Source organism: Nerophis ophidion, linkage group LG06 (genome assembly GCF_033978795.1).
Source record: "Nerophis ophidion isolate RoL-2023_Sa linkage group LG06, RoL_Noph_v1.0, whole genome shotgun sequence".
Classification (NCBI taxonomy): domain Eukaryota; kingdom Metazoa; phylum Chordata; class Actinopteri; order Syngnathiformes; family Syngnathidae; genus Nerophis; species Nerophis ophidion.
In genome coordinates, this window is record NC_084616.1 from 76,929,832 (window position 1) to 76,951,111 (window position 21,280).

The following is a 21,280-nucleotide window of genomic DNA, read 5'->3' on the forward strand; positions in this document are numbered from 1 at the left end:
TCGGTACCTAAAAAAAATTACCGAATTCGATACCCATTCCTAATTGAAATTCCTACTGTTGCTATTCTGTCTGGGTTTTTTTTGTTTTTGTTTTATAAATCAAAAGGGATTTATTGCACTTTAAATTATGGATGTCGCCTTCAAGCTACGAACATTCTTGATTGTAGTTATTTTACTCAAGTGACAAATTGGCTGTCTCTTGGTCTAATCAGCATCCAATAGATAAAGGCTGCACGTGACTCTTTACCAATTGAACCAACAAAAAAATACGTCCAATCTTCACCTCGATCTTTTTTTTGAGCAATCCGCAGTCAAATAGTCTTTGGTCTTGTTCCGCAACCAAGCCGATAGAAAGAATACAAGAAGCAAAGAATCAAACATAGGCAGAATTCAATTTGGCTCAATTTGAGGAGAGACGCATGGACTTCTGTATCCTTGTACAGTGTCATTACGCTCTGGGCAAAGATTGTACTCCTCCTCCTTTATTTGGACTTTCTTTGACCACATCGCAACAGCTGCTTCTCATTGGTCGGTAACTAAAAGAAGTCCCGAATTCGATACCCATTCCTAATTATGATTCCTATTGTTGCTATTCTGTCTGTTTTTGTTTTAAATCAATCAGCATCCAATAGATAAAGGCCGCACCTGACTGTTTACCAATTGAACCGACAAAAAAATACGTCCAATCTTCGCCTCGATCTTTTTTTGGAGCAATCCACGGACAAATAGTCTTTGGTCGTGTTCATCAACCATGCCGATAGAAAGAAGACAAAAAGCAAAGAATCAAACAGAGGCAGAATTAAATTCGGCTCAATTTGAGGAGGGATGCTTGGACTTCTGTATCCTTGTACAGTGTCATTATGCTCTGGGCAAAGATTGTACTCCTCCTCCTTTATGTGGACTTTCTTTGACCACATCGCAACAGCTGCTTCTCATTGGTCGGTAACTAAAAGAAGTCCCGAATTCGATACCCATTCCTAATTATGATTCCTATTGTTGCTATTCCGTCTGTTTTTGTTTTATATCAATCAGCATCCAATAAATAAGGGCCGCACCTGACTTTTTACCAATTGAACCGACAAAAAAATACATCCAATCTTCGCCTCGATCGTTTTTTGGAGCAATCCACAGACAAATAGTCTTTGGTCGTGTTCATCAACCAAACCGATAGAAATCTGCCATCATCTCGTCGCCGCCTGGAGTGTCGTCCTTATCTTACTTATGTCAGCCTTTGTCCACATTCTCTATAGTAGAGCCAATAAATCCACTTCGGTCTTCTCACCGCATTGCGGGGGGTAGGGGTTGGGGGGGGGGGGTTAGATGTGACTATTGATCGAGTAAAGAAGACAAACATTGCATTAAATAAAACATCAGATGGGAGAAGGGGCGAAAATAGAAATATACAAATACTTTTTTTGTGCGTGTCTTTATCGATCCTGATGGAGATAAAAGCTGTTATGTCCACCGTCGCTAACCAGCCCACAGAAGCACCACAGGGGGTCGGTATTGATCACCGATTGACAAATTGCCATAAGGATGAGTGCATTGACCTTTCATTCCCGCTGTGGGAGTTCAACTGTGGTTTTTACAGAACAGAAAATAGACTTTCTAACACAATAGCAAACATGTTTTTTATTGGGGGTTTTTTTTTATCACAGTTTAAAGCAGACCTGGGCAAATGAAGGCCCGGGAGCCACATGCGGCCCCGTTTGTCAAACCGTGGACTTAGGCTTTTGTTTTTCCGGAATGCAAAGGAAAGTTGGCGCGGGCAAGATGTAAATGTAAGTACATATTTATTAATAACATTAACAAACTACAAAAAAGGAAGCAAACAAAAGGCGCGCACAATGGCGGAGAACAAACTTGACTAATGAAAACATTGACTAGCACAAAAGCAATTAACTAGGAACACGAAACAAAAACACTTACTGTGACATTGCATGAAGCATGAACTATAATAAACTGGAATTTCATGGGTAGCAGAGGTAGTATGGATGGATGTCTATTAAATACCGTCTATAGGTTCTCTCCAGGTATTGGCCACAACATTAAAGACAAAAAAGTACCGTACTATCTGGACTATAAGGCACACTTACTGGTTAGAGTGTCCGCCCTGACAACGGTAGGTTGTGAGTTCAAACCCCGGCTGAGTCATACCAAGGACTTTAAGAATGTGAGCCATTACCTCCCTGATTGGCACTCAGCATTAAGGGTTGGAATTGGGGGTTAAATCACCAAAAATTATTCCCGGGCGCGGCCACCGCTGCTGCCCACTGCTCCACTCACCTCCCAGGGGTTGATCAAGGGTGATGGGTCAAATGCAGAGAATGATTTTGCCACACCTAGTGTGTGTGTGTGTGTGTGTGTGTGTGTGTGTGACAATCATTGGTACTTTAACTTAAAATTAGAGATGTCCGATAATATCGGACTGCCGATATATATGTGTATATATATATATATATGTATATATATATATATATATATATATATATATATATATATATATATATATATACATATACTGTATATATGTAGATCTATGTATATGTATGTATATATATGTATATGTTTATAAATATATATATATATCTGTGTGTGTATGTATAAAATGTGTATGTATATGTTTATATATGTATATGTATGTACATATATATATATATGTATGTATGTGTGTGTGTACATATATAAACATGTATATATGTTGTATGTGTATATATATGTGTGTGTATATATAGATATGTGTATATGTGTGTCTGTATATATGCATTTATACATATGTATGTGTGTGTGTATATATATATATATTTGTGTGTATATATGTGTGTGTATATATGTGTGTATATATATGTGTGTGTATATATATATATTATATATATATATATATATATATATATATATATATATATATATATATATATATATATATATATATATATATATATGGGGCAAAAAAGTATTTAGTCAGCCAGCGATTGTGCAAGTTCTCCCACTTCAAATGATGACAGAGGTCTGTAATGTTCATCATAGGTACACTTCAACTGTGAGAGACAGAATGTGAAAAAAAAATCCAGGAATTCAAATTGTAGGAATTTTAAAGAATTTATTTGTAAATTATGGTGGAAAATAAGTATTTGGTCAACCATTGAAAGCTCTCACTGATGGAAGGAGGTTTTGGCTCCAAATCTCACGATACATGGCCCCATTCATTCTTTCCTTAACACGGATCAATCGTCCTGTCCCCTTAGCAGAAAAACAGCCCCAAAGCATGATGTTTCCACCCCCATGCTTCACAGTTGGTGTGGTGTTCTTGGGATGCAGCTCAGTATTCTTCTTCCTCCAAACACCACCAGTTGAGTTTATACCAAAAAGTTCTATTTTGGTTTCATCTGACCACATGACATTCTCCCAATCCTCTGCTGTATCATCCATGTATCCATTTTGGTATAAACTCAACTCGTCTTGTTTGGAAGAAGAAGAATACTGAGTTGTATCCCGAGAACACCATACCTACTGTGAAGCATGGGGGTGGACACATCATGCTTTGGGGCTGTTTTTCTGCTAAGGGGACAGGACGATTGATCCGTGTTAAGGAAAGAATGAATGGGGCCATGTATCCTGAGATTTGGAGCCAAAACCAGCTTTGAATGGTTGACCAAATACTTATTTTCCAGCATAATTTACAAATAATTTCTTTAAAATTCCTACAATGTGAATTCCTGGATTTTTTTTTCACATTCTGTCTCTCACAGTTGAAGTGTACCTATGATGAAAATTACAGACCTCCGTCATCATTTTAAGTGGGAGAACTTGCACAATCAGTGGCCCCACTGTATATGTGCATGTATTTATATGTGTATATATGTATATATATCTGTATATGTGTATATATGTGTATATGTATATTATCATATATGTATGTATATATGTTTAATGTGTGTGTATGTATGTACATATTATTTATTTATTCTTATATGTTTGTAACTCAAATTTTTGCTTGCAACTTAAAGCCTTACAATTAGCAGATAAACAGCTCTCAAAACCACTACAGCTCGCATTAGTGCATCGTTTGACTTCTCTCTCCCCAGTCTGTTCTATACTCGTACTCCACATCCTGTAGGTGTTTCACAGTCAAATGTGTAAAAAGGTGTATCATTATCAGGGAGCAAGGGAGCAACTTTGGGAGTTGAATATATATGACGTGCTGAACATTATTACGCTCGTAAGGGCAGAATTTCCCATATAGCTCCTGTATCAGATCTCATTAAATGATAAGCACTTATATCGGTGGTTCTGGGTTTCTAAAGACCAAACTAGGATGAATTAAAAGCCATGTGGGGGATCATCCATTTAGTGGGTTTACTGCTGGTTCCCTTCATGAGTTACACCAACAAAGGATTAGATGGGCTTTGGCGTGTTGACTTTTAAAAAAATACGTCAATAGCTTTAAGCTTTTTGTGAGTTTATTAAATCAGGACCGGAAATGTTTGCACTAGTGCTCATTAGACTAGGATCCTTTTTAGGTTCAGTTGTTGTTACCGTGATAGTTGGCATGGTCTCACATGGCAGTTTGGACTTTATTATTTGTTTCTGTATTATTTCCTGTCCAGCGGTCATAGTTTATTTTTCCACTTCCTGTTTGCTTCCATTACTTCTCTTGTCCGAGCGCAGACCACCTCACCTGTCTCTGATTGGCAATCTGGATTTTCTCAATAAAATGTATTTAATGACAAAATGTATTTAATGACAATAACAAAAATAGTGCAGACGAGAAGTCCCGTGAAAAACCGTCCGACCAGAACTTTCTAATAAGTAAAGTTCCTTGGGTGAATAATATAAACTCACTACACCGGTATGTTTTAGTGCTTTCATGGCGAGTTTACTGACAGACATAACTAAGAACAGCGTAGGATGAATGTCCCATAACAAGAAAATACAGAAAAAGAAGAAGCTTATCGACGCCGGCAGAAGCTAGCAAAATTTCAGGACTTATGCAGATCCCAAATACAGATCAGCAGGTACCAGAGGGTAAGAAAAGTTGCTTTTGCATAATATTGCGAAACAAAACGCCAGATAACATGTCTTACCTTATACACACACCATAATAATACTCCTATGCTGAAGCACACTACAATCCATCAAGCGGTGTGGCTTCATAGCTTACCAAAGTCGTACTAAAATATGTTGATAGATTTTTGAGCGCTGTGTGTAATGTTCTATATTTCTATATTTGGTGTTGTTTACTTGAGTCATATTGCAATCTACACGTATCTCTTCTGTGTGACTGCCATCATATTGCAGTCTACACCTATCTCTTATGTGTGACTGCCATCTACTGGTCACACTTATCATTTCACCATGTACCAAATAAAGTAGCTTACAGGTCGGTAAGCACAACCAAAATGTTTCCGTACATTAGTTGCACCGGGGTTATACTGTCGAGTTTTGAGGAAATGAAAGGATTTTAAGTGTGCTTTATAGTCCGAAAAATACAGTAATCAATCAAATCGAGATTATTGTTTTTGCCATAATTGTCCAGCCCTAAGACGTTATGGGGGAAAACAGGAAGTGGAAAAGAAAAACAAGAGTTCCGGGCAGTAACTAATACAGACGCTAATAATAAAGTCCAAACGGTCACGTGCGATGGAGGCAATCGTAATATCAACCGCAGAGAATGACAGACCTCTTGTCAGAATAATTGTATGTAAGTTATCACAAAACGTTCTGTTCCCGGCATGCAGACAAAAGCTGTCTTTGATCTTGCCAAGCAAAAGGCTTTGTAAAACTCCACTGTGTATGATGGGAAGCGACATAAAGGTGTCGGTTTCTTTGATCTATTATAATCCACAGGACGATTTTGTCTTGACCCGAGCTCTACAAAGTGGAGAGGAAGCAGGAACTGATGCAAGCTCCAGGCATCTTTTCTTTAAACTATTTTGTGACCGGGGTCAACAGCTCTTTACCACCCCTCTCCCTTTAGAAACAGCTGTTGCCATGTAATCAGGGAATGTCCAAATAAAAGAGGAGGCTTACAACCTTTCATCAGAGCATGCGTCAACACTGTACAAGGGTACAGGTCTACGTGCTCTCCTCATTGAGCCAAATCGAATCCTGTCTCTGTTGAATTCCTTGCTTCTTGTCTGTTTAATAGATGTCATCGGTGTTTGAACCTGACACCTCCATTAGAAGCAAGGTATGTGTTTGAAAGGAGGCCTTTCTGTGTGTGTAACATATTTTATACACACAGTATTTCAAAAGAATATTAAACTTTCTAAACAAGTTCAGTAGTGACTCGCCGTCACGTAATCTTTAGCAACTTCTAATCTCTCGTCATTTCTTGTTTTCTCTCTATCGCCATAGCAGCAGACACACCAGCAAGTGCTGCAATAATGAGGCGCCATTCCAATGTAAGAAGTGTGTTTTCCTTTTTTTTTTTTAGTCTTTTAGATAAGCCTGCGGGAAGATGAAACCAAAGAAAAGGGAAGACAAAAGAGCGTTGTGTAACGGACAAGCGGAGCAGTCAATTAAGCAAATAATGTCTATCAAAGTGGAGTTATAAATAACCAACAAAAAGGGGGAGGATGCTCGGGATGAGAGATGTGAAACTATCAAAGCTTTCCATTGACTTTCCTCCACCGAGGCTTTGGAGGAGAAGCGGGGCAACACAAAAAAGAGGTTTGAAAAGACGCTCCGCATTTTACACGTTGCCGTGACTCACGTTGGTGTGCCTCTCCGTGATAACGGATTAGGTCGGCGAGCACCTGGTGCCGTCAAACAACCACAGCGTAATAAGTCGGTAGGTTACGGCGGGGTTGCCATGGTGACTCCCTGGGTGACGGGCAGAGAACAGGGGCCCCGGTTTCCTTAATGAGAGGAGATTACACATCATTAAACCGGGGCTGGGCCTTATCATGGGCACACACATCCATCCATCCATCATCTTCCGCTTATCCGAGGTCGGGTCGCGGGGGCAACAGCCTAAGCAGGGAAACCCAGACTTCCCTCTCCCCAGCCACTTCGTCTAGCTCTTCCCGGGGGATCCCGAGGCGTTCCCAGGCCAGCCGGGAGACATAGTCTTCCCATCGTGTCCTGGGTCTTCCCCGTGGCCTCCTACCGGTTGGACGTGCCCTAAACACCTCCCTAGGAAGGCGTTCGGGTGGCATCCTGACCAGATGCCCGAACCACCTCATCTGGCTCCTCTCGATGTGAAGGAGCAGCGGCTTTACTTTGAGTCCCTCCCGGATGGCAGAGCTTCTCACCCTATCTCTAAGGGAGAGCCCCGCCACACGGCGGAGGAAACTCATTTCGGCCGCTTGTACCCGTGATCTTATCCTTTCGGTCATGACCCAAAGCTCATGACCATAGGTGAGGATGGGAATGTAGATCAACCGGTAAATTGAGAGCTTTGCCTTCCGGCTCAGCTCCTTCTTCACCACAACGGATCGGTACAACGTCCGCATTACTGAAGACGCCGCACACACACACACACTGGTTATCATTTGGAATCGGGACTTGTGGGGACCACCCTTTCTACAGGTTGTGGAGGCATAAAAAAACTGAAATAAAAAAAGGAAGAAAGTATTAATTAAAATTATGTATTATGTATGAATTTATTAATTTAATTTAAACTATTTATAAATAAAAAAATAAAAAAATGTCTGGATTGTTAAAGTAATGTGCTGTTCATACTTACTGGGGACCCTGGGGAAAAAAGAGTTAATATGGTCAATGGGAAAAATTGTAATAATTTTGCATGATTCAAACACATTTGTATGTGACTACTGAGGACCATTTAAAAAAAAAAAATTGAAAGTTCAAATTAAATATGACACGATCCTCAGCACTACAGCTGTCCTCCTATAGGAAGTTTCACCACTTAAATGTTAAAGCAAATCCTGCATCTTCTGTGACACTGAAAACTGCTATTTGGCAGTATAGAAGTTGTCTACAACTCCAACTACCATACATAGAAAGCTAAAGACTGGGTCTGACTATCATTTAAAAAGCTTTCCCTTTAGGGGACCTGTTTTTTTGTCCCCATAGTGTCAGAGGTCCCCTAAAGGTGACTGTGTAAACAGAGCGATTTCCCCATTACGTAAACATTGCCAGAACACACACACATACACACACACACACACACACACACACACACACACACATACACACACACACACATACACACACACACTGGTTATCATTTGGAATCGGGACTTGTGGGGACCACCCTTTCTACAGCTTGTGGAGGCATAAAAAAACTGAAATAAAAAAGGAAGAAAGTATTAATTAAAATTATTTATTATCTATGTATTTATTAATTTCATTTAAAGTATTTATAAATGAAAAATAAAAAAAATCTCTGTTGTTAAAGTAATGTGCTGTTCATACTTACTGGGGACCCTGGGGAAAAAAGAGTAAATATGGTTCATGGGAACAAAATTGTAATAATTTTGCATGATTCAAACACATTTGTATGTGACTACTGAGGACCATTAAAAACAAACAAAAAAGTTCAAATTAAATATAACATGATCCTCAGCACTACAGCTGTCCTCTTATAGGAAGTTTCACCACTTAAATGTTAAAGCAAATCCTGCATCTTCTGTGACACTGAAAACTGCTACTTAGCGGCATAGAAGTTGTCTACAACTCCAACTACCATACATAGAAAGATAAAGAATGGATCTGACTATCATTTAAAAAGCTTTCCCTTTAGGGGACCTGTTTTTTTGTCCCCATAGTGTCAGAGGTCCCCTAAAGGTGACTGTGTAAACAGAGCGATTTCCCCATTACGTAAACATTGCCAGAACACACACACATACACACACACACACACACACACACACACACACACACACACACACACACACACACACACACACACACACACACTGGTTATCATTTGGAATCGGGACTTGTGGGGACCACCCTTTCTACAGCTTGTGGAGGCATAAAAATACTGAAAAAAAGAAAAAAGAAGAAAGTATTGATTAAAATTATTTATATCTATGTATTTATTTATTTGGTTTAATTTAAGTATTTATAAATAAAAAATAAAACAAATCTGTGGATTGTTAAAGTAATGTGCTGTTCATACTTACTGGGGACCCTAGGGAAAAAAGAGTTTATATGGTTCATGGGGACCAAATTGTAATAATTTTGCATGATTCACACACATTTGTATGTGACTACTGAGGACCATTTAAAAAAATGAAAGTTCAAATGAAATATGACATGATCCTCAGCACTACAGCTGTCCTCTTATGAGAAGTTTCACCAATTAAATGTTAAAGCAAATCCTGTATCTTCTGTGACACTGAAAACTGCTTTTTAGCAGTAATGAAGTTGTCTGCAACTCCAACTACCAAACATAGAAGGATAAAGAATGGATCTGACTATCATTTAAAAAGCTTTCCCTTTAGGACACCTGTTTTTATGTCCTGATACCGTCAGAGGTCCCCGTAAATGTGACTGTGTAAACAGACTGATTTCCCCATTGCCAGAACACACACACACACACACACACACACACACACACACACACACACACACACACCATCCTTCTACAGGTTGTGGAGGCCTAAAAAAATGAAATAAAAATAAATACAAAAATACATTTATATATTTTTTCTATATATATGTATATATATATATATATATATATATATATATATATATATATATATATATATATATATATATATATATATATATGTATATATATATATATATATATATATATATATATATATATATATATATATATATATATATATATATATATATATATACAGCAATAGATGATATCTGTCTATTACCTGACGCCTTCTATGTTGGCTACCTCTCTTTGTTTATTATGTATATTTTGTACTCTCTATTTTATGCGGCCCTTTTATTTGTTTTGTTGCTGCAGCTGTTACATATACTGTAATATTGTTCATGTTAATTGTATATATAAAGGGATAAGCTGTAAGAAATGGATGGATGAGTGGATATTATATAAAAAATATATCCCTTCCATCCTTACCCTTTCCATCCTTTGTAACTGAGCTACTGTGTGGAACAATTTCCCCTTGTGGATCAATAAAGTTTGTGAAAGTCTAAAATGTTATTATTTTTTATTTTACTTGGGCCATGTTTAAAATGTACACATTACAACCATTTTTTTTGTAAAAATCGGTGTAGAGGTTGCCCTCTAGTGGGTTCCTCGGACCACCACACACTGCCAGGAGAGCCCAGATTTCAGGGTACAACACTGTTATATTTTCATAGAATATTGCAAGTATTTTGCTTTACAAGCAAGTCTTTTCAGCAGCACCTCCAACTCCAAGTACGTGTCTCACTCCGGCTGCTGCTAATAAAGGCGACAGGTGATTAGATAACAAGGCCCACTTGGGCCATCTACGCACCTGTCACTGTCTTCGAGGCCGGTCCTGGCACACCCCGTTCCGCGGCAGGCCCGAAGGCCATGCCCCCCTCCACTACCTAGTTTGAGAACCTTTGAGGTCAGATTGGTGCAGGCCATGGTCCGTTGTGGTGAAGTAGGAACTAGGCTGAAGGATATAGCTTCGTTCTTCATTCTGACCCTCATCCATGAGCTTTGGGTATTGACGCAAAACTCCGGATTGTGGTTACAATCGTAAGGTGGTGTGGTTCTGCTTGAGAGATAAGATGTGATGCATTCCTGGGAAAAGGCATTAAGCCTAGGGAAAACCGAGGACATGTTGCAATGATTCTGGCTTGGACTCGCCTCTGAATCCCGAGGAGGAGCTTGACAAAGTGGCCAGGGAGAGGAGAAGCTGGGACCTACTATGCAAAATCAACTTTTTTTTCCTGTTTTTGTGTATTTGGGATCTACATAAGTCTCGAAAAATGTTAATCAAGGCATGGCACAGATATTTATAGATTATCCTTCCTCCCTTCATACTTCCTCCAAACGAGTCGTATTATAGAAGTATTTGCCGAATTGTTGACGTTTTTCCCATTGGTAAGGTCTTTACCATATATGGATATCTCATTTGACCCATCCCCTTGGGGAGGTGAGGGCATACTTGCCAACCTTGAGACCTCAGAATTAGGGAGATATTCAAAAGGCCCGCTGGGGTTCATATATATATATATATATATATATATATATATATATATATATATCGTACTTGCCAACCTTGAGACCTCCAATTTCGGGAGGGGGGGGGGGTGGTTGGGGCGTGGTTAGGAGTCAAGTATTTTATATATATATAAGAAATGCTTGACTTTTAGTGAATTCTAGCTATATATTTATATATTTTTTTTATTTCATTATATATATGTATATATATATATATATATATATATATATATATATATATATAAGAAATACTTGAATTTCAGTGTTCATTTATTTATACATATACACACATAACACTCATCTACTCATTGTTGAGTTAAGGGTTGAATTGTCCATCCTTGTTCTAATATCTGACACTATTTTTCTAACCATATGCATGTACAGTAGATGGCAGTATTGTCCTGTTTAAGAGTGTAACAACATAACTGTTTACGGCAGACGAACTGCTTTACGGTAGACGAAAACGTGACTGCTGTTGTTGTGTGTTGTTACCGCGCTGGGAGGACGTTAATGAAACTGCCTAACAATAAACCCACATAAGAAACCAAGAACTCGCCCTCGATCATTCTACAGTTATAACATCATTGGGCAGGCACGCTGTTTATATTGTGGGAAAGCGGACGTGAAAACAGGCTTTCCTCACTCAGGTCCACATGGAGCTGTAGGGGGCGTGGCCTCCAGCTCCGCCTGAATTTCGAGAGATTTTCAGGAGAAAATTTGTCCCGGGAGGTTTTCAGGAGAGGTGCTGTATTTCGGGAGTCTCCCGGAAAATGTTGTGCCATTTGCGTACGTGCTACTGATCTCTGAATGGGGGAACATATCCTTTACGGATTTGTTGAAAACATCCGCAAATTACAACGGGATGTTGCTTTTAGCTATCAGCATAGACTTCTTTGTCTTGGCTTAAGTTACAAACTCAGGTCCCCATTTAGCAAGGTGGCCCATAATACTGGGCTCTGACCGGTGCTGCTTTGCTTTGATCTTCTCTGACCGTTTATTAGAGACTATAAAATCCGTTCGGCCACCGTGTTCAATGGAGAAGTCTGATTTACAAAACTTGAAGGCAACATACCACTTCCCCTTCCAGCTGTCCTGGATGAACTGAAATTCTTTTTTCCAATCATTTTGGAACTTGCAAGCGTACTTCTTCTTCTTGCTCGTCCTTGCCATGTCTCTTCTTCTGCTTAGTCTTCTTCTGTTGACTTCGAGGTGTAACCGTTATAATTGTCCTACCCGAAACGGCGCACAGTGAAGGATGGTGTAGCAATATTGTTGTCCGGTGGGAAATCGGGAGAAATTTGTGAGAATGGTGGCCCCGGGAGATTTTCGGGAGAGGTATTGAAATTGGGGACCCTCCGGGGAGGGTTGGCAAGTATGGGTGAGGGGAGCAGAGAGCAGCAGCGTGCGCCGCGCCCGGAAATCATTTGGAGAATATACTGGGCCCCAGACTAATTATTTTGTCTAATTTTGACCCCTCGAATGAAAATAATTGCCCAGGCCTGCTTTATAGGGTCATATAAGTGAGTTAACACAACCACACCAATTGTTATTGCGAAAAATGACAGGGTTACAGTGATGGGTCTATTTGAAACTGTATTTTAAAGCTCAATCCATCATAAACACTTTAGAGTAATGAATTCAAGCAAACCAGATGTACAGTTTAACATCTGCTATTTACGGAAAGCTCGTCACATCTCACCACCTTAAGTGTGTCCCTTTGCAATTATGCTGCGCCGCTCTCTGGTGAGATGAGCAACTAAAACATCTCTAAAAGCTTTTAAGGAAAAGGTCTTCCCCCTCGCCACCCTCCACACACACACACACACACACACACACACACACACCCTTTCCTTTTGAGCATGGAAGGCGTCCGGGTAGTGGGAAACTCATTTAGTGTACAACAAGCCGTTATTCACATGTGAATAATGCTGTATAATAGACTGTATTTATATTATTCACATGTGAATAATGCTGTATAATAGACTGTATTTATATTATTCACATGTGAATAATGCTGTATAATAGACTGTATTTATGTTATTCACATGTGAATAATGCTGTATAATAGACTGTATTTATATTATTCACATGTGAATAATGCTGTATAATAGACTGTATTTATATTATTCACATGTGAATAATGTATAATAGACTGTATTTATATTATTCACATGTGAATAATGCTGTATAATAGACTGTACTTATATTATTCACATGTGAATAATGCTGTATAATAGACTGTATTTATATTATTCACATGTGAATAATGTATAATAGACTGTATTTATATTATTCACATGTGAATAATGCTGTATAATAGAATGTATTTATATTATTCACATGTGAATAATGCTGTATAATAGACTGTATTTATATTATTCACATGTGAATAATGCTGTATAATAGACTGTATTTATATTATTCACATGTGAATAATGCTGTATAATAGACTGTATTTATATTATTCACATGTGAATAATGCTGTATAATAGACTGTATTTATGTTATTCACATGTGAATAATGCTGTATAATAGACTGTATTTATATTATTCACATGTGAATAATGCTGTATAATAGACTGTATTTATATTATTCACATGTGAATAATGTATAATAGACTGTATTTATATTATTCACATGTGAATAATGCTGTATAATAGACTGTACTTATATTATTCACATGTGAATAATGCTGTATAATAGACTGTATTTATATTATTCACATGTGAATAATGTATAATAGACTGTATTTATATTATTCACATGTGAATAATGCTGTATAATAGAATGTATTTATATTATTCACATGTGAATAATGCTGTATAATAGACTGTATTTATATTATTCACATGTGAATAATGCTGTATAATAGATTTTATTTATATTACTATACTATTCTATTACTGTAATGTATTTATATTATAATATTATTGTTGTATTATTTATAATATACCTGGGTGTCTTTTGTCGATTGTGAGCGAACTGTAGCCCTGAATTTCCCCCAGGGATCAAAATTACAAAATGCCAAAATTACACAATTATGTTGCTACGTAACAAGGTCTTTTGGGTCTTTTTCGGTTTCCAAAGATTGTATAATGTTTGGCATTTTTTATAGGGTTGAAGTTAAGTAAATTGGATTTTGGAGTATTGTCGAATAACTGCCAGTGTATGTCGTACACAATAATTATATGTTATTATTATTAAGATTTTTTTCATTTAACATGAAACATCATGTATAAAACAACTAAACATGAGATCAAAAATACAACATTTTTTTTTTTTAATCAATCCAACAAAATAATACCAGAGCAATACTAAATGCAACGGGTCTTGTTGCATGTTGTGGATTTTTAATGTCTCACAATCAAACATGAAAGTGTTTGATTGTGAGACATTAGAAGCCAGAAAATGCAACGGGTCCATCAGACCCACAAATGCTGGTTGAGGAACAACAATAGGAACGTTGCACGGAAAATTTCTCTGCCAGTTTCTGCATCCCACAGGGATTCTGCGTTTGTGTTTCTGCATCTGCGGTTTCCACAGAAGGTTGCAACACTGTCTGCTCTCATTTTCTCACACATTTGATCCTCTGATGTTCTGTGTACCTACACTCTGTCGTCCTCGTGTGTGTGTGTGTGTGTGCGTGCGTGCATGTGTGTGTTCTGGCAATGCTGACTTAATGGGGACATGTCTCTGTATGCACAGTCACCTTTAGGGGACCTCTGACAGTATGTGGACAGTAAAGGGAAACCTTTTTAAATGATAGTCAGATTCATTCTATATTCTTCTATATGTGGTAGTTGGAGTTGCAGACAACTTCATTACTGCTAATAGCAGTTTTCAGTAATGTCACAGAAGATGCAGGATTTGCTTTAACATTTAAGTGGGGAAACTTCCTATAAGAGGACAGATGTAGTGCTGTATTCTGAGGATAATGTCATATTTAATTCAAACTTTTTTTTTTTAAATGGTCACGTACAAATTTGTGTGAATTCTGCAAAAGTATTTAAATTTGGTCCCCAAGAACCATATTAACTCTTTTTCCCCAGGGTCCCCACTAAGTATGATCAGCACATTTCTTCATCAATACAGAGATTTAAAGACGTGTATGAGCTAACTGGGCAGTGGACATTTTACCTTGTTTTTTTATGCCTCCACAACCTGTAGAAAGGCTGGTCCCTACAAGTCATAATCAACAACTCGGTCCCCACTCTGTCCGAAAGATAACCAGAATGTGTGTGTGTGTGTGTGTGTGTGTGTGTGTTCTGGCAATGCTCACTTAACGGGGGCAACGCTCTGTTTACACCGTCATCTTTAGGGGACCTCTGACAGTATGGGGACAAAAAAAACAAACAGATTTCCCGAAGGGAAACCTTTTTTAATGACATTTTACCTCATTTTTTTATGCCTCCACAACCTGTAGAAAGGGTGGTCCCCACAAGTCATGATCAACAACTCGGTCCCCACTCTGTCCGAATGATAACCAGAGTGTGTGTGTGTGTGTGTGTGTGTGTGTGTGCGTGCGTGTGTGCGTGCGTGTGTGTTCTGGCAATGGTCACTTAACGGGGGCAATGCTCTGTTTATACAGTCATCTTTATGGGACCTCTGACAGTATGGGGACAAAAAAAAACAGGTTTCCCGAAGGGAAACCTTTTTTAATGACATTTTACCTCATTTTTTTTATGCCTCCACAACCTGTAGAAAGGGTGGTCCCCACAAGTCATGATCAACAACTCGGTCCCCACTCTGTCCGAATGATAACCAGAGTGTGTGTGTGTGTGTGTGTGTGTGTGTGTGTGTGTGTGTGTGTGTGTGTGTGTGTGTGTGTGTGTGTGTGTGTGTGTTCTGGCAAAGCTCACTTAACGGGGGCAATGCTCTGTTTACACAGTCACCTTTAGGGGACCTCTGACAGTAAGGGGACAAAAAAAAAAACAGGTCTCCTAAAGGGAAACATTTTTAAATGACATTTTACCTCATTTTTTTTATGCCTCCACAACCTGTAGAAAGGGTGGTCCCCACAAGTCATGGTCACCAAATGGTCCCCATTCTGTCCGAATGATAACAAGTGTGTGTGTGTGTGTGTGTGTGTGTGTGTGTTTGTGTGCGTGTGTGCGTGCGTGCGTGCGTGCGTGCGTGCGTGTTCTGGCAATGGTCACTTAACGGGGGCAACGCTCTGTTTACACAGTCATCTTCAGGGGACCTCTGACAGTATGGGGACAAAAAAAAAAAGGTTTTTTAATGACATTTTACCTCATTTTTTTATGACTCCACAACCTGTAGAAAGGGTGGTCCCCACAAGTCATGATCAACAACTCGGTCCCCACTCTGTCCGAATGATAACCAGTGTGTGTGTGTGTGTGTGTGTGCGTGTGTGTGTGTGTGTGTGTGTGTGTGTGTGTGTGTGTGGTACACAGAACATCAATATCCACACTTCTATTAGCCCCGGGTCCAGTGGACCTGGACATCTTATATGTAATAGAAATATGTGGGGGTGTGTATGATGTGTGGACATTAAATATGTATCGTGATATATGTTCTTCACAGAAAATGAGCCAAAGTCAGTGAGTCTCAGTTTGAAAAATTAAGTAATTGTAACATTTTTCTTTTAATAAAGAATGAAAACGGGTCATACTCACGTGGAGTGACAGACTTATTAGTGCCGAGTGTTCCTCACAGTTTGAGCCACAGTCTGTCCGCATGACTTCTCACTCGCCCTCAGTGACTCACTTCTCTCACACTTGGACCGGTCCCGACTCCTTTTCCGGCGTTAAAGGACCGCTAATCCGTAACACGGCCAGCTCTTCCCCCCTTCCCTCCGTCTCGATTTACTCCTTCAACAGGCTTAACGGTTTCGCTTACTCGGCGTTTTAGTTTACTCTTCCCCCGTTTTCCAAGTTTTAACAAGCACTGACACTGCAGGGCCGGGGCGGGTTTCCGCCACGTTAGTTTTGCTGTCAAAACCCCTCTTCTATCTTTCATCGCCCCCTGTATTAAAACGGTAGAATACAGGGAAAAGCACATTTAAGAAGTCAGTGAAATAAATACAAAAATAAAACTATATCGCACTAGGGTTGTACGGTATACCAGTATTAGTAGAGTACCACAATACTGAGGAATCATATTCGCTACTATACCCCCTCTAAAAAGTACTGGTCACCCCCTCGTCGTCCTCAAGTCATGTCTTTGCTGTTTTTTTACGAGCAGAGGAGCATGTTCGGCAGCGCACAATCACAGGGTACTTACAAGCAGAGACAGTGTGTAGGCAGAAAAGGGAGCATGGACGCATTTTGATTTACAAACTCTAGATAAAGTTGAAGTTAGAACACTGAAACGCCCTCAGGAAGAGGTGCTTTAAGACATGTTTCCCCATTAGCCAGAGTGTGTGTGGGATGTTCCAAATAAGTGTTTGATAAGCATTCCTCAAATTTCATCAGTCTTTTTCGCCACCTGTGCCAGCTTTTTTGAAACATGTCGCAGGCATCAAATTCCAAATGAGTTAACAAGTCATCTCTTTGCTGTTTTTTTACAAACAGACGAGCATGTTCGGCAGCGCACAATCACAGGGTACTTACAAGCAGAGACAATGTGTAGACAGAAAAGGGAGAACGGATGAATTTTGGCTTAAAAACCAAAGATAGAGGTGAAGTTAGGACACTGAAACGCCCTCAGGAAGAGGTGCTTTAAGACATGTTTCCCCATTTGCCTGTTCACCTGTGGGATGTTCCAAATAACTGTTTGATGAGCATTCCTCAAGTTTCATCAGTCTTTTTCGCCACCTGTGCCAGCTTTTTTGAAACATGTCGCAGGCATCAAATTCCGGATGAGCTAACAAGTCATGTCTTTGCTGTTTTTTTACAAACAGACGAGCATGTTCGGCAGCGCACAATCACAGGGTACTTACAAGCAGAGACAATGTGTAGACAGAAAAGGGAGAACGGATGAATTTTGGCTTAAAAACCAAAGATAGAGGTGAAGTTAAAACACTGAAACGCCCTCAGGAAGAGGTGCTTTAAGACATGTTTCCTCATTTGCCTGTTCACCTGTGGGATGTTCCAAATAAGTGTTTGATGAGCATTCCTCAAGTTTCATCAGTCTTTTTCACCACCTGTGCCAGCTTTTTTGAAACATGTCGCAGGCATCACATTCCAAATGAGCTAACAAGTCATGTCTTTGCTTTTTTATTTACAAACAGACGAGCATGTTCGGCAGCGCACAATCACAGGGTACTTACAAGCAGAGACAATGTGTAGACAGAAAAGGGAGAACGGATGAATTTTGGCTTAAAAACCAAAGATAGAGGTGAAGTTAGAACACTGAAACGCCCTCAGGAAGAGGTGCTTTAAGATATGTTTCCCCATTAGCCTGTTCACCTGTGGGATGTTCCAAATAAGTGTTTGATGAGCATTCCTCAAGTTTCATCAGTTTTTTTCGCCACCCGTGCCAGCTTTTTCGAAACATGTCGCAGGCATCAAATTCCAAATGAGCTAACAAGTCTTTTCTGTTTTTTTTTACGAGCAGACGAGCATGTTCGGCAGCGCACAATCACAGAGTACTTACAAGCATAGACAATGTGTAGACAGAGATGTAATTAGAGATGTCCGATAATGTCTTTTTTTGCCGATATCCAATATTCCGATATTGTCCAACTCTCAATTACCGATTACGATATCAACCGATACAGATATATACAGTCGTGGAATTAACACATTATTATGCCAAATTGGATGCATTAAACAATGTAGCAAGATTTTCCAAAATAAATCAACTGAAGTTATGGAAAAAAAATGCCAACATGGCACTGCCATATTTATTACTGAAGTCACAAAGTGCATTATTTTTTTTAACATGGTTTAAAAACAGCAGCTTGGAATTTGGGACATGCTCTCCCTGAGAGAGCATGAGGAGGTTGAGGTGGGTGGGGTTTGGGTGGGCGGGGTTGAGGTAGGGGGGCTAGCGGGGGGTGTATATCGTAGCGTCCCGGAAGAGTTAGTGCTGCAAGGGATTATGGGTATTTGTTCTGTTGTGTTTATGTTGTGTTACGGTGCGGATGTTCTCCCGAAATGTGTTTGTCATTCATGTTTGGTGTGGGTTCACAGTGTGGAGCATATTTGTTAAAGTTGTTTGTACGGTCACCCTCAGTGTGACCTGTATGGCTGTTAACCAAGTATGGGTTGCATTCACTTGTGTGTGTGAAAAGCCGTAGATATTATGGGATTGGGTCGGCACGCAAAGGCAGTGCCTTTAAGGTTTATTGACGTCCGTGTACACAGCGGCGTTTTAAAAAGTCATATATTTAACTTTTTGAAAACGATACTGATCATTTTGAAACCGATACCGATAATGTCCGATATTACATTTTAAAGCATTTACCGGGCGATAATATCGGCAGTCCAATATCATCGGATATCTCTAGTGATAATGTTCATTTTTAAGCAGCGATAACATTTTTAGTGGTTTTAAACTCCCCTTTATCATGTTTCTTCACTTCATTATTACAAAAATGTATCCCTTTTTTCATTAATTAAAAATGTCAACATTGGCCCTGCGATGAGGTGGCGACTTGTCCAGGGTGTACCCCGCCTTCCGCCCGATTGTAGCTGAGATAGGCGCCAGCGCCCCCCGCGACCCCGAAAGGGAATAAGCGGTAGAAAATGGATGGGATGGAACATGTCAAACAGGAAGTGAACCAAATAACAAGTTAAAGTACCAATGATTGTCACACACACACACACACACACACACACACACACACTAGGTGTGTCAAAATTATTCCCTGCGTTTTACCCATCGCCCTTGATCCCCCCCTGGGAGGCGAGGGGAGCAGTGAGCAGCAGTGGAGGCCACGCCCAGGAATCATTTTTTGGGTGATTTAACCCCCAATTCCAACCCTTGATGCTGAGTGCCCAGCAGGGAGGTAATGGCTCCCATTTTTATAGCATTTGGTATGACTCACGACCTACCGATCTCAGGTGATTGCTGAGACGTGCACAAGGTCGAGGATTAAACGAGCTCGGCTTCTTCCTACTTCTTTTCAGGCTTGCCGAGCTCTGCAGGTGCGCACTTGACAAATGTAACTTTGATTAAAATCTGATCAATTATGATGTTGTGTGTCGTCGTCCGTGCAGATGGGAAGGTGTACGCGCTGGGAGGTATGGGAGCGGACATCACGCCGCAGGCCCTGGTCAGAGTCTATGAGGCCGAAACGGACCAATGGCAGCCGCTGACCTCCATGCCCACGCCGCGCTATGGAGCCACGCCCTTTGTGAAAGGAAACAAAATCTACATCATGGGTAAGACGTTTCTCCCCCACTATACAGGACTGTCTCAGAAAATTAGAATATTGTGATAAAGTCCTTTATTTTCTGTAATGCAACTAAAAACATGGAAATGTCAGACATTCTGGATTCATTACACATCAACTGAAATATTGCAAGCCTTTTATTATCTTAATATTGTGGATTATGGCATACAGTTTAAGAAAACTCCAAAATATTATCTCAAAAAATGAGAATATTTCCTCGGTCCAAGTAAAATTAAAGATTTATATCAGCAAAACAAAATCAAACATTTGAAAATGTCAATTAATGCACTCAGTACTTGGTTGGGAATCCTTTAGCACGGATTACTGCATCAATGCAGCGTGGCATGGAGGCAATCAGCCTGTGGCATTGCTGAGGTGTTATGGATGCCCAGGATGCTTCAAAAGCGGCCTTTAGCTCATTTGCATTATTGGGTCTTGTGGCTTTCAGCGTCTTTTTCCATCCATCCATTTCCTACCGCTTATTCCCTCAGGGGTCGCGGGGGGCGCTGGCGCCTATCTCAGCTACAATCGGGCGGAAGGCGGGGTACACCCTGGACAAGTCGCCACCTCATCGCAGGGCCAACACAGATAGACAGACAACATTCACACACTAGGGACAATTTAGTGTTGCCAATCAACCTATCCCCAGGTGCATGTCTTTGGAAGTGGGAGGAAGCCGGAGTACCCGGAAGGAACCCACGCATTCACGGGGAGAACATGCAAACTCCACACAGAAAGATCACGAGCCTGGATTTGAACCCAGGACTGCAGGAACTTCGTATTGTGAGGCAGACGCACTAACCCCTCTGCCACCGTGAAGCCTGCGTCTTTTTCACAACCCCCCACAAATTCTCCATGGCAGGGGTCGGCAACCCGC

The 21,280-nt window shown here is 40.0% G+C and overlaps 1 protein-coding gene across 1 annotated transcript in view; it reads left to right on the forward strand.

Annotated features, from left to right (window-relative positions):
• The window catches only part of LOC133555259 (kelch domain-containing protein 8B-like), a 256,404-nt gene that overhangs the window by 164,844 nt on the left and 70,280 nt on the right, over nucleotides 1–21,280 (forward strand). Inside the window, exon 4 of the mRNA XM_061904885.1 lies at nucleotides 20,228–20,392. Within this exon, the coding sequence (XP_061760869.1) occupies nucleotides 20,228–20,392 (165 nt within the window). The remainder of the gene's footprint in view (nucleotides 1–20,227; nucleotides 20,393–21,280) is intronic.